Source organism: Mizuhopecten yessoensis, unplaced genomic scaffold (genome assembly GCF_002113885.1).
Source record: "Mizuhopecten yessoensis strain PY_sf001 unplaced genomic scaffold, ASM211388v2 scaffold11059, whole genome shotgun sequence".
NCBI classification, from domain to species: Eukaryota; Metazoa; Mollusca; class Bivalvia; order Pectinida; family Pectinidae; genus Mizuhopecten; species Mizuhopecten yessoensis.
Window position 1 is genome coordinate 1,169,429 of NW_018408858.1, and position 18,696 is coordinate 1,188,124.

Consider the following 18,696-nt stretch of genomic DNA (forward strand, 5'->3'; position numbering starts at 1 on the left):
CCCCCCACTCAAACACAATTGTACCTTTAACATTGGGTAATAGATACAGTTCGCCAAAAGATGAATTACACTAAGTCATATAGCTTTTTCTTCCTTATAGGACTCATCGGTGATGCTAGGGCCAAATATTTGGAAATCCAAATTGTCTAACTTACTGTACAAACAGAGGGGCATGTGCGTAAACCTCTTAATTTATGAATATCAAAGTTTATAGGAGTGCTGAATTCAAATATATTACTCACCCGTATCCAAACACTTAAAGATGGAATTAAAGTGTTCCGGATATAGGGCTGTTGTGACTTATATTTTTTTCTTTTAGAAATAAAAATCATCAAATGATGATTTCACTACACTTACCTGTTATTGTGTACGACGGTGATTTCACTATACTTACCTGTTATTGTGTACGACGGGGATTTCACTATACGTACCTGTTATTGTGTACGACGGTGATTTCACTATACTTACCTGTTATTGTGTACGACGGTGATTTCACTATACTTACCTGTTATTGTGTACGACGGTGATTTCACTATACTTACCTGTTATTGTGTACGACGGTGATTTCACTATACTTACCTGTTATTGTGTACGACGGTGATTTCACTATACTTACCTGTTATTGTGTACGACGGTGATTTCACTATACTTACCTGTTATTGTGTACGACGGTGATTTCACTATACTTACCTGTTATTGTGTACGACGGTGATTTCACTATACTTACCTGTTATTGTGTACGACGGTGATTTCACTATACTTACCTGTTATTGTGTACGACGGTGATTTCACTATACTTACCTGTTATTGTGTACGACGGTGATTTCACTATACTTACCTGTTATTGTGTACGACGGTGATTTCACTATACTTACCTGTTATTGTGTACGACGGTGATTTCACTATACTTACCTGTTATTGTGTACGACGGTGATTTCACTATACTTACCTGTTATTGTGTACGACGGTGATTTCACTATACTTACCTGTTATTGTGTACGACGGTGATTTCACTATACTTACCTGTTATTGTGTACGACGGTGATTTCACTATACTTACCTGTTATTGTGTACGACGGTGATTTCACTATACTTACCTGTTATTGTGTACGACGGTGATTTCACTATACTTACCTGTTATTGTGTACGACGGTGATTTCACTATACTTACCTGTTATTGTGTACGACGGTGAGATTTCACTATACTTACCTGTTATTGTGTACGACGGTGATTTCACTATACTTACCTGTTATTTTGTACGACGGTCTCCCGTCGGTATCCCGCGTTACGTACGATTGAGCAGCGGACGCAGTGAGAAATTTCTTCTCAGAATAAATGTTGATCATGTCATTAGTGGTGTCGTCTTGAAGTACATATAGGCTGGCAATGGTGAGACTGGAATAGAATAGGGAATGAAATACACGCACACGCATATATATGCATTTTATTCATAAGTAATAAGTCAAATTTTTCGAGGCAATCCGATCCTTTTTTATGACAAAACATGGATAATTACATATCACAATATGTAACAAAGAGATATGTAGTCACTGTTAAACAATACTACAGCATTAAATACATAAACAGAAAAGTTGTTCGACTAAATCTTACCTCCACAGAGACTATTTTTGATGACATCAGCAACCAAAACTCTTCACATTACAAAAAGTTAAAAAAAAATGTCAGAGTAAGATAAATCCTTAAATCACCTAATTTTACAGATGATTTTAATGTTACGTGACGTTTAATTACAATTACCTGCCCGAGGATTCCACTACGCACCATCGCCTGACCAACGCTGTAGGATACGAGACACGGTACACACTGGTCAGCTTGGTGATGAATGCTGTCTCAACAGCTTCAAAGTAGCTTTTGTTGATACTCAGATGAAAAGTAATGACAACGTTAGACGGTCGGAAAGTGTCGATACGAACTGTGGCCTTCGCTGTTGACTTCAGCTCTGGGTTACCATTATCGCGAGCATAAACGAATTTGATGTATTTCTTTCCTGGTGACAGCTTCCGAGAGCTACTGATTTTACCTATACAAACATTGCCTTCTTGAATAGTGACATCATCTTTAATAAGGTTCATATTGACTTTACATAAAAGAAGTAAAACGTTTTGTGTTGGTAATAGATACAAATAAAGGTATTTGTGATATAGCACATATCTAGCACTTCAACAGCAAGTTAGTGATATGTCAACAAAAACGTATCACAGTATGACAGTGATATATCACAGAATGACAGTGACGTATCACAGTATGACAATGACGTATCACAGAATGACAATGACGTATTACAGTATGACAATGACGTATCACAGTATAACAATGACGTATCACAGTATGGCAATGACGTATCACATATTGACAATGGCGTATCACAGTATGACAATGACGTATCACAGTATGACAATGACGTATCACAGTATGACAGTGATGTATCACAATATGACAATGACGAATCACAGATTGACAATGACGTTACACAGTATGACAATGACGTTTCACAGTATGACAATGACGTATCACAATATGACAATGATGTATCACAGTATGACAATGACGTATCACAGATTGACAATGACGTATCACAGTATGACAATGACGTATCACAGTATGACAATGACGTATCACAGTATGACAATGACGTATCACAGTATGACAATGACGTATCACAGTATGACAATGACGTATCACAGTATGACAATGACGTATCACAGTATGACAATGACGTATCACAGTATGACAATGACGTATCACAGTATGACAATGACGTATCACAGTATGACAATGACGTATCACAGTATGACAATGACGTATCACAGTATGACAATGACGTATCACAGTATGACAATGACGTATCACAGTATGACAATGACGTATCACAGTATGACAATGACGTATCACAGTATGACAATGACGTATCACAGTATGACAATGACGTATCACAGTATGACAATGACGTATCACAGTATGACAATGACGTATCACAGTATGACAATGACGTATCACAGTATGACAATGACGTATCACAATATGACAATGACGTATAACAGTATGACAATGACGTATCACATATTGACAATGACGTATTACAGTATGACGATGACGTATCACAGTATGACAGTGATGTATCACAGTACGACAATGACGTATCACAGTATGACAATGACGTATCACAGTATGACAATGACTATCACAGTATGACAATGACGTATCACATATTGACAATGACATATTACAGTATGACAATGACGTATAACAGTATGACAATGACGTATCAAATATTGACAATGACGTATAACAGTATGACAATGACGTATCACATATTGACAATGACGTATTACAGTATGACGATGACGTATCACAGTATGACAGTGATGTATCACAGTACGACAATGACGTATCACAGTATGACAATGACGTATCACAGTATGACAATGACTATCACAGTATGACAATGACGTATCACATATTGACAATGACATATTACAGTATGACAATGACGTATAACAGTATGACAATGACGTATCAAATATTGACAATGACGTATAACAGTATGACAATGACGTATCACATATTGACAATGACGTATTACAGTATGACGATGACGTATCACAGTATGACAGTGATGTATCACAGTACGACAATGACGTATCACAGTATGACAATGACGTATCACAGTATGACAATGACTATCACAGTATGACAATGACGTATCACATATTGACAATGACATATTACAGTATGACAATGACGTATAACAGTATGACAATGACGTATCAAATATTGACAATGACGTATAACAGTATGACAATGACGTATCACATATTGACAATGACGTATAACAGTATGACGATGACGTATCACAGTATGACAGTGATGTATCACAGTACGACAATGACGTATCACAGTACGAGAATGACGTATTACAGTATGACGATGACGTATCACAGTATGACAATTAGTTATCACAGTATGGCAATGACGTGGTACAGTATGATAATATTGTTCCACAGTATGACAATGACGCATCACAGTATGGCAATGACGTATTACAGTATGACAATGACGTATCACAGTATGACATTGACGTATAACAATATGGCAATGACGTATCACATATTGACAATTAGGTAGCACAGTATGACAATGACGTATCACAGTATGACAATGACGTATAACAGTATAACAATGACGTATCACATATTGACAATGACGTATTACAGTATGACAATGACGTATCACAGTATGACAGTGATGTATCACAATATGACAATGACGTACCACATATTGACAATGACATATTATAGTATGACAATGACGTATAACAGTATGACAATGACGTATTACATATTGACAATGACGTATAACAGTATGACAATGACGTATCACATATTGACAATGACGTATAACAGTATGACAATGACGTATCACATATTGACAATGACGTATAACAGTATGACAATGACGTATCACATATTGACAATGACGTATAACAGTATGACAATGACGTATCACATATTGACAATGACGTATCACAGTATGACAATGACGTATCACAGTATGACAATGACGTATCACAGTATGACAATGACGTATCACAGTATGACAATGACGTATCACAGTATGACAATGACGTATCACAGTATGACAATGACGTATCACAGTATGACAATGACGTATCACAGTATGACAATGACGTATCACAGTATGACAATGACGTATCACAGTATGACAATGACGTATCACAGTATGACAATGACGTATCACAGTATGACAATGACGTATCACAGTATGACAATGACGTATCACAGTATGACAATGACGTATCACAGTATGACAATGACGTATCACAGTATGACAATGACGTATCACAGTATGACAATGACGTATCACAGTATGACAATGACGTATCACAGTATGACAATGACGTATCACAGTATGACAATGACGTATCACAGTATGACAATGACGTATCACAGTATGACAATGACGTATCACAGTATGACAATGACGTATCACAGTATGACAATGACGTATCACAGTATGACAATGACGTATCACAGTATGACAGTGATGTATCACAATATGACAATGACGTATCACAATATGACAATGACGTATCACAGTATGACAATGACGTATCACAGTATGACAATGACGTATCACAGTATGACAATGATGTATCACAGTATGACAATGACGTATTACAGTATGATAATATTGTTCCACAATGTGACAATGACGCATCACAGTATAGCAATGACATATCACAGATTGACAATGACGTATCACAGTATGACAATGACGCATCACAGTATGGCATTGACTTATTACAGTGTGACCATGACGTATCACAGTGTGACAATGACGTATCACAGTATGACAATGACGTATCATAATATGGCAATGACGTATCACATATTGACAATTAGGTAGCACAGTATGACAATGACGTTTCACAGTATGACAATGACGTATAACAATATGGCAATGACGTATCACATATTGACAATTAGGTAGCACAGTATGACAATGACGTATCACAGTATGACAATGACGTATAACAGTATGACAATGACGTATCACATATTGACAATGACGTATTACTGTATGACGATGACGTATCACAGTATGACAGTGATGTATCACAGTACGACAATGACGTATCACAGTATGACAATGACATATTACAGTATGATAATATTGTTCCACAATGTGACAATGACGCATCACAGTATAGCAATGACATATCACAGATTGACAATGACGTATCACAGTATGACAATGACGCATCACAGTATGGAATTGACTTATTACAGTGTGACAATGACGTATCACAGTGTGACAATGACGTATCACAGTATGACAATGACGTATCATAATATGGCAATGACGTATCACATATTGACAATTAGGTAGCACAGTATGACAATGACGTTTCACAGTATGACAATGACGTATAACAATATGGCAATGACGTATCACATATTGACAATTAGGTAGCACAGTATGACAATGACGTATCACAGTATGACAATGACGTATAACAGTATGACAATGACGTATCACATATTGACAATGACGTATTACTGTATGACGATGACGTATCACAGTATGACAGTGATGTATCACAGTACGACAATGACGTATCACAGTATGACAATGACATATTACAGTATGATAATATTGTTCCACAATGTGACAATGACGCATCACAGTATAGCAATGACATATCACAGATTGACAATGACGTATCACAGTATGACAATGACGCATCACAGTATGGAATTGACTTATTACAGTGTGACCATGACGTATCACAGTGTGACAATGACGTATCACAGTATGACAATGACGTATCATAATATGGCAATGACGTATCACATATTGACAATTAGGTAGCACAGTATGACAATGACGTTTCACAGTATGACAATGACGTATAACAATATGGCAATGACGTATCACATATTGACAATTAGGTAGCACAGTATGACAATGACGTATCACAGTATGACAATGACGTATAACAGTATGACAATGACGTATCACATATTGACAATGACGTATTACTGTATGACGATGACGTATCACAGTATGACAGTGATGTATCACAGTACGACAATGACGTATCACAGTATGACAATGACATATTACAGTATGATAATATTGTTCCACAATGTGACAATGACGCATCACAGTATAGCAATGACATATCACAGTATGACAATGACGTATCACAGTATGACAATGACGTATCACAGTATGACAGTGATGTATCACAGTATGACAATGACTATCACAGTATGACAATGACGTATCACAGATTGACAATGACGTATCACAGTATGACAATGACGTATCACAGTATGACAGTGATGTATCACAGTATGACAATGACGTTTCACAGTATGACAATGACGTATCACAGTATGACATACGGTGATATATAACCAACACATCTTCACATCTATTATAACGTGTATTGTCATTTATTTAACTGAAAATCAATACTAGAAATAAACAGTACCTGACCATTGATTACATTTTTTTTGTATTTCCATAATTAGCATTAATGAAAATGATAGATTAATCATTTTAGTTAACTTATTTCAGAAAGATAATACTGACCTGTGACTGGATCTAAACTGAAATCTTCGCTACTATTATCAAAGTAGTAAGAAACGTGTGAGTTTGGACCTTGGTCAGCATCTGTAGCGGTGACTGTGGCTATCACAGAAGAGCACGTGTCACTGTCGGGAACCTCTGCATTATAAAATGTCTCTAAGAATATCGGATTATTGTCGTTATCATCAGTGACGGTAATTGACACCATCACAGTACCGGTCCTAGGTGGTGTCCCGGCGTCGGTTACAAACACTGTGACAGAAAGCAATGGATCTTTCTCGCGATCAATTCGAGTTTTGACATTGATAAGTCCTGTTGTCGGGTTTATGTTTAGGTACTTTTCGGCACCTGTCAATATGGACGTATCCAGTGCATATGCTAATTGTACATTTACACCTGTATCACCATCAGTTGCCGATACACTCAGAATTGAAGTACCAACTTGAGAGTTTTCTCTAATATTTCCAAAGTATTTTGCCATTTCAAACACAGGGTCGTTATCATTGATATCCAAAACTGTTATCGTTACATTGGAATCTGCCGAAAGCATCGGCGATCCACCGTCATGTACTCGGCACCATACGATGTAGGTGTCGACAGTTTCTCTGTCGAGAACCTTATTTGAAGAAATATAACCAGAGGAGCTATCAATCACAAATGGATTCGAACCACCGACCCAGAAGTTCACAATGGAGTATGTTAATGCTGAGTTCATACCTATATCGGCATCAGTGGCTCTTATGAAACCGACACCGGAACCTGCCGCGACGTTTTCCGTAATGGAAAACACAAAAGGCTGTGTGACCCAAACAGGAGGGTTGTCATTTACATCTCTTATAGCCAGCGTACAGGTTACGCTGGCGGTCCTGGGTGACGTTCCGTCATCAGTGACATGTACCGTTAATTTATAGAATGAATTCCATTCCCTATTCAAAAGGTTCGCCGTTTGTATTATACCAGTTCTGACCTCTATCTTGAAGTCTGTATTGGTGTTCCCGGAGTTGATAGCGTACAGTAACTGGCTATTTCGTCCGTAGTCCAGATCAGTGGCGATGATTGAGAAGACGACGGTGTTGACGGCGGTGTCCTCGTCTATCGTGGTGTCATAAGTACCAGATATACTGGGGCCGTTGTCGTTCACGTCTATCAGGGAGATGGTTACAGTAGAGGTACCGGTCAGAGGGGTGGCGCCTTTGTCCGTCGCGAGGATCACCATCTCGTATCTTAAGAATGATGATACAAATTTATAGATAAATAAATATCTATTTTATCGTGTATATTATCAAAATTAGACTTTAAAAAGATAAAAATTTATAAATCGTTGATACCTGTGTCAATGGTTTAGTTTACGACAATGTATAAGTGATCATCATTATCTTTCAATATCAATTGATATGAACCCTTTGATTAGGTAGTCTAAGCTATCTTTGGCTGGCAGTGAAACTGTATCTAGTTATTTCACCCCATTTCATAAAACATTGCACCCGGATAGCATCTTAGTAAATGTTTTGTTAGTTCTATAAAAAGGAATACTGCAAAGATACTTTACAATTCGAGGAACTGTTTCATATACGATGTTTCTATTATAAAACTATTCATGATGATGTCGCAAGGAAACGGTGGAAAACAGCAGAAGCAGACATTCATTATGTAAAGAACGTGTTATTTGACGAATAAAGCAGTTGTTTCAAGTTATGTTTTATGAAATAGCCATCAGTATAATCCCCTCGCCTAATGTAGACATCGTGCAACATCTATCTTTTACAACAGAGAGGGAAACTGCTTTTGATTACTAACAAAGTAAAGAAAAAAATGTATAATGATAATTACATAGACACGATTTCCCTATCTAGCAATGCGTTTGTGGTAATCACTCCTGATGTGGGGTTTACAGTAAAGGGAACGGCGGAAATGCTCCTGAATTCGAAAACGTTGTTGTTATTAGCAACGGAATCAGCATCCGTAGCGCTGATCGTGGTGACTGTTGTACCAATGACGGCTACTTCGGAGACACTCTCGGTGTATGTTACCGGAATAAACACTGGAGCGTTGTCGTTTATATCCCTGATTCTAACGTTCACCAAACACTGCGAAGTTAAAGAAGGCAGGGCCGAGTCAGACGCCTGTACTATAAGATTAAAAAACGTGTTGAGTTCGTAGTCGATGACGGATGATGACGAAATGGTGCCAGATGTGGAGTCAATGGTGAAGTATGACACCCCGTCACCACCCGATATAGTGTAGGTAAGACGTCCCCTGGCTCCGCTGTCTAAGTCTGTAGCCGAGACACTCACAATGGATGTACCTGCCGACTGGTTCTCCGCGTAATTTACCCTGAAATGGAGACATTGTTACAGTGAGAATTGTGTACCAATAGTATTTACCGTAAATATTTACAAATTAAAAGTGAAAGTTAACCAGAAATTTAAATGTCTATCGATTATATATGCATATAAATGTAAACAATGACAATTATACCCAATTATCAAGGACTTAAGATCATTATCCCAATCCGTGTATATTATTAAGTTTGTGAATTCAGATACAAGTTAATGTCATAAAAAAGCCAAATCAGTTAACATGGAAATCAACCGATTTATAACAATATACTGTATATTAAGTTATTCGAATTATCACGTGCAAACAACGTACGTATATGTGGCCTGTGTGAATGTCGGGACTTCATTGATATCATCCACGACAATAGTAACAGTAGCAGCAGAACTGTGCGTGCCGTCAGAGGCGTCCACTATGAGTATATGGCTAGAGGCCGTCTCGTAGTCTAGGTTGTGGACGAGCAGTATGGTTCCCAAGGTGTGGTCAATGTTGAAATTAGGGTACGGAATTGCAAAGGCATACGTTACAGTATCTCCAGCGTCTGTGTCCGTGGCCGCGACGGTGACAAGAGTGGAACCTACTGCAGTATCCTCACTTGCAGTTACCATATAGTTTCCTAAAGTCATTTAGGTTGAAATGAAGTTCAATACCAAATTGTATTTATGAATAATTTTCTGTCATTAAAAAAAATCCAGCATATACTGTAAGATGTCATTACAGAGTGAAACAGAAGCACATGCATATATCAGATAAATAAGAAGGCGAGAGGAATAACAGAAACGTTCATTAAAAAAAGCACTTTAACGAAAAAAGCCTCGTTGAGATCCATCCTGGTGAATATTTCTAGCAGAACATATTACATAACATGTGTCATAAAATAGTTATTATATCTAGAAATCAACTACAAGAAGAGATGCCACATTTAACTTTTCATATTGTATTTGGTAGCACTTCATCACAGACTGACATACAAAGAACAGATTACGAGAACAAATTAAGGTCAAGTAGGAAGCAGATAAACATTAAGTAACGTACGCCTAACGGCATTTGATGGTTCTTCGTTTTTATTTATATTTCTAGTATTTGTATATCCAATATGGACACAATCCTACAACAACCAGACTTACATCTACCAGGTAAGTACATGTATATTAACACGACTAACCCAGCCTACCTATGTTTGTAAACACTGGCTTATCCTCGTTTACATTGAAGACGCTGACATCAATTGATACAGAGGACGAGAGAGCAGGGTGCCCGTTGTCTGACACCGTCACCTCTAAGTTGTAATAAGATGCTGCTTCGTAGTTAAGCGTGTCTAGAGTAAAGACGTAAATATAAATTTAACAAAAATAAATTCAATAGATAACAAGCATGTACCGGGTATGTCTTTCTCACTTCACAAAGTCAGATTCACTACCCTGTATCACTGTAAATAATATAGGATTCTGAGCTATTTCCAGGATCAGTAAGGTCATTTTTTAACAATTATTTTTATGTACCATTATAACTATCTGTAACGATTGAATTAACTTTTTTTTTTAATAAAATATGTTTTTGTCTTTTGTGGGTGTTCTTGTTTTTGTTATATCTAACTTAAGTTAAATGTAATGATAATGTGTTTTCATACTAAATACACTTAAAACAATGACATATTACATAATCGTCAATCTGATATAGATAACACACAACTTTTATTGGAAACGAAATTTGAAATTGATCGCACGATTTGTAATAAAGAAAAAAACCTAAAGCAACAACAAATAAATGTATGTAGACTTTTTAAGCATAAAATGTTTAAGATACGCGAAATCATGCCACATAGTACAAAATATGAGTGACACTTTACGATTAAGAAGTATACTTGGAGCTCTTTATTACTTATAAAGTTAGTAAAGTCTTCAGGACAAGCTGTATTGTTTGGATGTCTTATAAGGGAATCGTTCTTTATTACCTTAAACCTTGCGGTTTATCAGTACAGTGCATATATATACAAACAAAGAATACAACACTCCGACCATACATACATGATACATGATGTCTTATAAGGGATGCCATCTCTTCTATGTAAGGACTGACGTAGCATACGCTCGATATAAACATTCCGGTAAAACTTTTTATATGTGTATTGCGCGTGATATTTAATTTATTACATCTAATTTCATTAAATTTGGGAAGTGCTTAAAGCTCCACATACCATTGCCGAAAACAGTCACTATGCATTAGAAATAGATTTATTTAGGAAAGACTGTAGCTTTGATCAATTAATTCTGAAAAGAAAATCACACCTTGCGGGACTTTAATGAAAAGTAATGAAGATGAAATAAACAAAAACAATCAACAACAGTGTCCTGAGTGTAACAAAGACCAAAAACGTGCAGGAGGGCTCGACCAGAAGGGCTCGACCAGGAGGGATCGACCAGGAGGGCATGACCAGAAGGGCTCGACCAGGAGGGCTCGATCAGGATTCAAACTCTGGACTTCAGTTTGTTATAGGATCTCTTTAACCGACTGGACTATCCGTTCAACGAAGGCATCCCAGCCAAGCTTTGATATGGCTCCAAACGTTCGAAAAAAAATCAGTGCAGTGAGGCAGGGATCCCTAATTTCCTATTGTCACTGTCAATACATGTAAAATCTAATAATCCTATCCTTATACTCACTGATAACTTACATTGCATAAACTGTCCACTTTATATTTTAATAATAATAATAATTCGAGGTTCGTATATACCGCTTTATCACAACCTAGCGTGTAGGTCGTCTCATAGCGGTTCACAAATTATTATCCGTGGTGACAGGACCAGCCAACATCTTTATCAACTCCCGTTGGAGCACACAGCCGGTGCTGACATTTCGGCGCTCACAGCTAGCATCAACACTTCTAGCACAGCCCAACCACGTACTCATTTACAGCTGAGTAGACTGGAACTAGTGGAGTAAAATACATGTATCTTGTTCATAGATACAACACAGTGCCGTGACGTGACTCGAACCCGCAACCATTCGGTCACGAGCCCGGCGTCCTACCACTACACTACCGTGCCTTTATACGTGTACATATATATTCGACCGATCATATTTAGATATTAGGGGCTTCCATTAGGATCAGCAATAATTGTATGGAAGGGGGATTTAAATAGAGAAACATCGGTGTAAATATTTACATTTAGAATTTTCAGAACTTCCAAGAAACATACTTGGGATAATTTGGTAAATTGGTATTTACCATTGAGAACGAGAGCTGCTGCGGTCCCAAAAGTGGAAGCCATAAACTTGTTACCAGGGTTTTGTGTCATGGTGTACGTCAAAGATGTCCCAGGGTCTCCGTCTGTGCATCCGAGATCATTTATCACCGTAGTAGGAGGGGCTATAAAACAATGTCAGCATTATTTTAAACGTATCAAATAAGGTGCGCCGAGAAGGTTCCGAAGAAAAATCAATTTGAACGCATTTTAAATTAAATTATATTCTGCTCAATTTTTGTTTGTCCGGCATGCCTTTACCTTCCTCAGTATTATATCTTATATCCTATTTTATATTATATCAGTTAAAGAATATAAAATCTTATATGCAATATTGATTTTTTAAAATCATCATTGCACTAAGTATTAATAACATTATTTCATGTGTGATGTATATTTTTATGATTTAAAGCTGTAGTTACTATATTATTGATATATTAAATAATATGTCGGTTCCGTTTTTCAACAATAAATTAGTATACCTGTAGTTTCCAGAACAGAAATGAAGTGTATGTTGGGTAAACAGACTGGAGTGTTGTCGTTGACGTCATTCACGTAAACTATAACTGTAGAAGTGGCTGATAGAACAGGTGACCCGGAATCAGTAACCTTAATTGTCAACGGATAGGATCTGGCAGATTCATAATCCAATGTCTTCAGCAGGTATATGCGTCCGGCGTCCGCAATCATGCCAAATCGACCACCGGTGTCCCCACCTGTATGTACATTTATTGTAGTTCTACACTTTGTTAACAATAACAAATCAAAGAGGGACATACCTTTATACATATGTACACAAATGAACATTCAATATACAAACAAAGGGAACAGCACAGGGAAATGTCATAGGACATCTCTATATGTATTATAAATTATATAATTATGAACAGATTCGCAAGATCTATAAGAAAAATGTTTAAATGTCACTTTACGGATTCGATATCGAGCAAGTAAATGAACATTATCAGTAATGCAGTGTTGCAGTGACTGAATAGATAATTAAGCTGTTTTTGAAAGCTCCAATTATATCTACACTTCATATTCTCATATTCTACCTGTACAAATCTTCCCGTAATATTTCTGTCAGGTCACTCTGGCATGGTTCTTTAGTAGAAATATGAACGTATTATACATGTACTATATCTCTACTCGATCAATGCCAATCACTTATTACGAGACTAATTACGTCAACTCTTCACGTGCCTAAACGTGTTGTAAACCGGGAATGATATTTAAAATCATAATACACATATGCTCGTAGACAAACTCTCTTTGGAATATATTCAACCAACCTATGATGTAGTATTTGAGGACCCCGTCGTCTCCATCATCAGCATCAGTAGCCTGGACAGTAGCAACAGTGGTCCCTACAGGGCTGTCCTCTCTCACCTACAGGGTAATTAGGTACTAAAACTAACACTCAAAGAGTATACGGCGTATTAAGGCTAATTGTATAGGACGCGTTTCAAAATGAGGGAAAATTTGATGCATAACAGAGCGAATGTCGGTTTCATATCGTGTATTTACTGATTCCGCTGATAGTCTGGACAACCAGTGTGGGAATTAAAGAAGTAACATTAAGTACTGACAATGTCATTTCAAAATATATTAGTGCTCGTTTTTACAATAACTAGGTTCAACAATGAAAGTGAAGTTAAACGAAGGTATACAAAAACCAAAGAAAGTTAAAATTCATATAGATACTATTGTTTATCACCTTTCTATCGAAGCTTATCACAACCATTTATTTCATGTAGTAATTCCTGTTTCAAACACTGATTTAAGGAATTCTTACAGATATTGCAGTCGGACTTGTTCCAGAAATTGACGGATAGTGGTCATTTGTGCCGGTGATAGTGACGTATACATATGCCGTTCCCGTTCTGACAGAGTACCCGGATGGTGATGGTGAATCGACGCCGACAACAACCAGTGAATACACATGGTTTCGTGATTTCAGAGCCTCGTAATCAATAGCTGTCCTGGTAGTCACAATTGTTTTACCGGAAACGGTAAATTTATGTGCTACGTCATCTCCCGTTTGGATCCTGAGAGTACAGATCCCATTTGAACCACTGTCGGCATCCAGACAATTTAGTGTTTTTACAGATGTTCCTGAAAAACAAACTGTATTGCATTACATTATCACAACATTTTGATTTAAGCCTACATGTAATTAACAAACTTTTGACTACATTGAAAAACAATCATACAACTGAAGCAGGTTACAATTTAACTGGTTGATTAACCACTCTTATTCTCTGTTACTGAAACGGTTTACCTGCGGGTGAGTTTTCTGGTATAGTGGCTGTGTACACAGCTGGACTAAAAGTCGGGGTGTTGTCGTTCACATCCACTAGAGCTATAGTTAATGGCACGGTTGCAGTGTAGCCCCCTGATGTTGCACTGAAAAATAATACATGGTATTTAGTTATAGCTCTGAATGTCCATGTATATTTGTTGATACGGGATTTGCATTGCATTTCAGGGCATTACATTGCATGGTATCTGTAATTCGCATTATGTTATCTCTAAGTGTAATAACAGTTGACTATTTCAATATTTCATTGTGTGTTCTATGTTATTTCTGTTTAATTATATATTTCATTTTCATCATTTTTTTTTCTATTTTTCAGGTTTAATGTATTAACATGTATGATATATGAAATAATATGAATTAATCATTGTTACCTGATCTGTAGACTATATGAAGACTTTGATTCGTAGTCGTAGGCTTGTGATGTGTATATGGTCTGTCCTGTAAGGGTGAACCCTGACCCCATGTGTATACTGTAAGTGACGGGATACACGGAGTAATGGGCGCTGACGTGGTACACAGACGTTCCTAGCCCCACATCCTCATTAATAACCGTCCGGCTCGTCCCGGAAATGGACGGAGAGGAAAATGACGGAGTGGTACCTAAATTACATGAAACGTCAATGTTCTTACCATCCTGATATACTCGCCAATATGGCGACGGGACCATACGCTTCGTATTTTGACTATTCTTGTTTCAATTACACGTGTCATTTTGACAATCTTATGACTACCTCCTCTCATAACGATTATCTGATTTTTAACATAAATACGGTTTAAGATGAGTCTTGTTTCATTGTATCCCTTCAGTACCTCATTAAGTATGGAAATGTGCATGTTTTGGGTCCGTATTTCAAACGAGGCATTTTAACCGCCATACCACTTGAATACTACAGCAACGCAACAACAATACCTTTCTCAGACCGTTTGTGATATAAAGGGGTCGTAATAAATATAGCCCGAACTTTCGATTACATGCCAAAAGTACTACGCTCTTATTCGAGAAACATGCGCCATGAGTAAATAACTTGGTACATGTATGAGGTATACCATATATATATATATATAAACGATCTGAAAAAATTATGTTTTTATTATATATAAACGTATTTTTATAATTTCTCTTTTAAACAGCAAGACTTCATGCGGCGATTTTTGTGGATTTAAAACAGAATTGAAACACTAAGGTTGGGGTGTTGTTTATTTGCAGCGTAATCTTCTATAATGCTATTAGGTAGCTGGTTGTCATGTCGTTTCCTGTCCAGTAAACTGACAGGTACCTAACCTCACACAGGCTGTGTTTGAGCTACGATTGACCTTGTCAGGGCCACATAGTGTATTCCTAACAGATAAAACGTATCTATGGACACATCAGGTTTACACTCGAGGTGGGGTAGAGTGGTATACACAGTCCGTATTGATCTGCCCTTACCGAATACAACACTGTATTTGAACTTGTTACATCATTACTAAGTTGTATGTTTGATTTCCTTTTTGCTGAAATAAAATGACTTTTAAGAAGCAATAAAAGTTATTTGTGTTTAAATCTAAAACTGGTGTCGTTCAATTAAAGGATAAATTACAAGAAAAAAACATTATTTGTCTTGAAATGATTTAAAATGGCCGCGATTTCTTATATGAAGGGGGGGGGGCAGAACCGTTTGTTTGGTAAAAACAAAGGGTCTGTAAAACCCGGTTTAAGACAAAGAATGTTTTTTGGACCTTATTATTATTTTGGATCATACTGTCATTTAAGCGATGTGTCTGTAGGGTTAGGTTCACTGTTTGTTGCTAATTTATTCAAATAGTTCATCTGCATAAATTATGTAAACCTTCAAATTCCTTATTATTCTGCGTCAGTGGCATAATGACTCTAGAAAATGCAAACTTGGTTTCATGGACGAAAGAGTAAATAAAAAAAATAGTATACAATACATTACTACGTTGAAACTTTACGTACAGTTATCTAAGAGTAATGTTCCTTACAGAATTTTGTTCATGTCACCAGCTTAAAGCTTGAAAACTCGTACGTAGCGCGCACTTCACGATAAAGTGATCTTGTGCAATGATACATATTCCCCACGATAGTGACTAGTGTATTTATTGATATATAAAATAACATAGGTAAATGTGTACATAATATCATAACTTATTCGTATATATAATAATATTTTTTTTTGTGTATAGAATAACAAAGTTATGTATGCATAAACTTACGTATCAAACTATATTTCTAAAATACATTTCTAACACGAAGCATATCTTATAATTTGTTCATATAAGCCGAAGTAGTCTGGCCCCGTCTCTAGATTACTGAATAATTTGGAAAAAACACTTTACTTTAATAATTTAGTTCTAAACTAGGGGGAGATAAGCAAGTAGTGAAATGCAGCCAGGATATCCTTCATAAAAACTTAGGGGCTGGTAGCCAGTCTAAACCTGAAGCAGTACTATATTTTACTTTGATACATAATAAGGATTTGTTTTCATTTTTTTCATTTAACATTGAACTCCTATATATTTTGCTCGTTTTGCTGCTTTTGTATGAAATTTATTTTACTGTTATTGGTTTTGTTATTATATTGTCCATGTTGACGGTACATGTCCCGTAATCAATAACGACAGTATGATCCAATATGGCCAATGAATCCCCTTAAACAGATATCAAGTGGATAAATTTTATTTGAAACAATACATAATGAGATAAGTTGAGCAATAACGACACTGCAAACAATGTTATTTGTCAATCTTTCATCGACCCTTCCTTTGTAAGAACGCAAAAACAGGGAAACACGGAAATGGTACATAGCAAATCTAAGTGTTTAAGTTGAAGGCAATTACAGCAATATGATCAAATATGGCAAACAAATTCAAACAGTTAAATGTTCCTTATCAGCATCAAAATAACGCAGCATACTTCATGTACCTATTAATAAATTACGACCTTTATCATATTTCTGCGTGTTATATGTTCGTTAAATACCAAGCTAGGTTTGTGAATGTTTAAGAATAAGGACTAAATTCTATTTTCATAAAGTATTTGCTAAGTAAGCCTTTGTTACAAAATTATTTGTATTGTTTTATGAAATTCTTATTAAATAGCAATACATATTTTATATTTACATATTTGCTCTGCATATGGAATATACAACATTATGATTAAATGCAATAATTGAAATAAACAATGTGGTATTATGATTATAGGCTATAATTGAAATAAACAATGTTGTGTTAACAATAAGGACCATGGAAACATAAAGACCACAAGCAGAAAACCTACCTTTGCAGACGCCGATCAAAATCACAGCAGTAGATAGTGCCAACATCGTACTAGTTTTCATGATGTCGTTTGCATACCACTTACTTACTTACGTACTTCATTACTTGTAGTAAGCCTACTCCTTACAGTGTATATATCTTTTTAATCTTTTACAGCGACAACTATACATGTACGTGTACACCTTTAGAAGGTAAAGGGTTATCTGCGATTTAAATTGTGGGGCCTGTAGAATTTTACAATATCGTATTTTGTTAGAGTCTTGCACGATTTACATTAGAATAAGCCTTTTTTATTGAGATTTTACTATAAACCATTTCTTTTTGGAAAGAGAATGTCGATGGAGTATTTGTATAATACATATTTTGATGCCAAAAGC

At 36.4% G+C, this 18,696-nt stretch overlaps 1 protein-coding gene across 3 annotated transcripts in view; it reads right to left on the minus strand.

Moving 5' to 3' along the window:
• LOC110465149 (protocadherin Fat 4-like) overlaps positions 1–18,503 on the minus strand; it is a 23,029-nt gene extending 4,526 nt beyond the window's left edge. For all 3 annotated transcript variants that reach the window (XM_021520767.1, XM_021520768.1, XM_021520765.1), the window contains exons 1-13: positions 18,321–18,503; positions 15,415–15,643; positions 15,005–15,129; positions 14,519–14,838; positions 14,016–14,112; positions 13,206–13,439; positions 12,708–12,848; positions 10,653–10,796; positions 9,794–10,094; positions 8,972–9,475; positions 7,145–8,364; positions 1,760–2,042; positions 1,248–1,396 (exon numbers count right to left, since the gene is read on the minus strand). In XM_021520767.1, coding sequence (XP_021376442.1) covers positions 1,248–1,396; positions 1,760–2,042; positions 7,145–8,364; positions 8,972–9,475; positions 9,794–10,094; positions 10,653–10,796; positions 12,708–12,848; positions 13,206–13,439; positions 14,016–14,112; positions 14,519–14,838; positions 15,005–15,129; positions 15,415–15,643; positions 18,321–18,381 — 3,808 coding nt within the window. In that variant the 5' untranslated portion in view covers positions 18,382–18,503. The remainder of the gene's footprint in view (positions 1–1,247; positions 1,397–1,759; positions 2,043–7,144; positions 8,365–8,971; positions 9,476–9,793; positions 10,095–10,652; positions 10,797–12,707; positions 12,849–13,205; positions 13,440–14,015; positions 14,113–14,518; positions 14,839–15,004; positions 15,130–15,414; positions 15,644–18,320) is intronic.
• Positions 18,504–18,696: the final 193 nt, after the last annotated feature.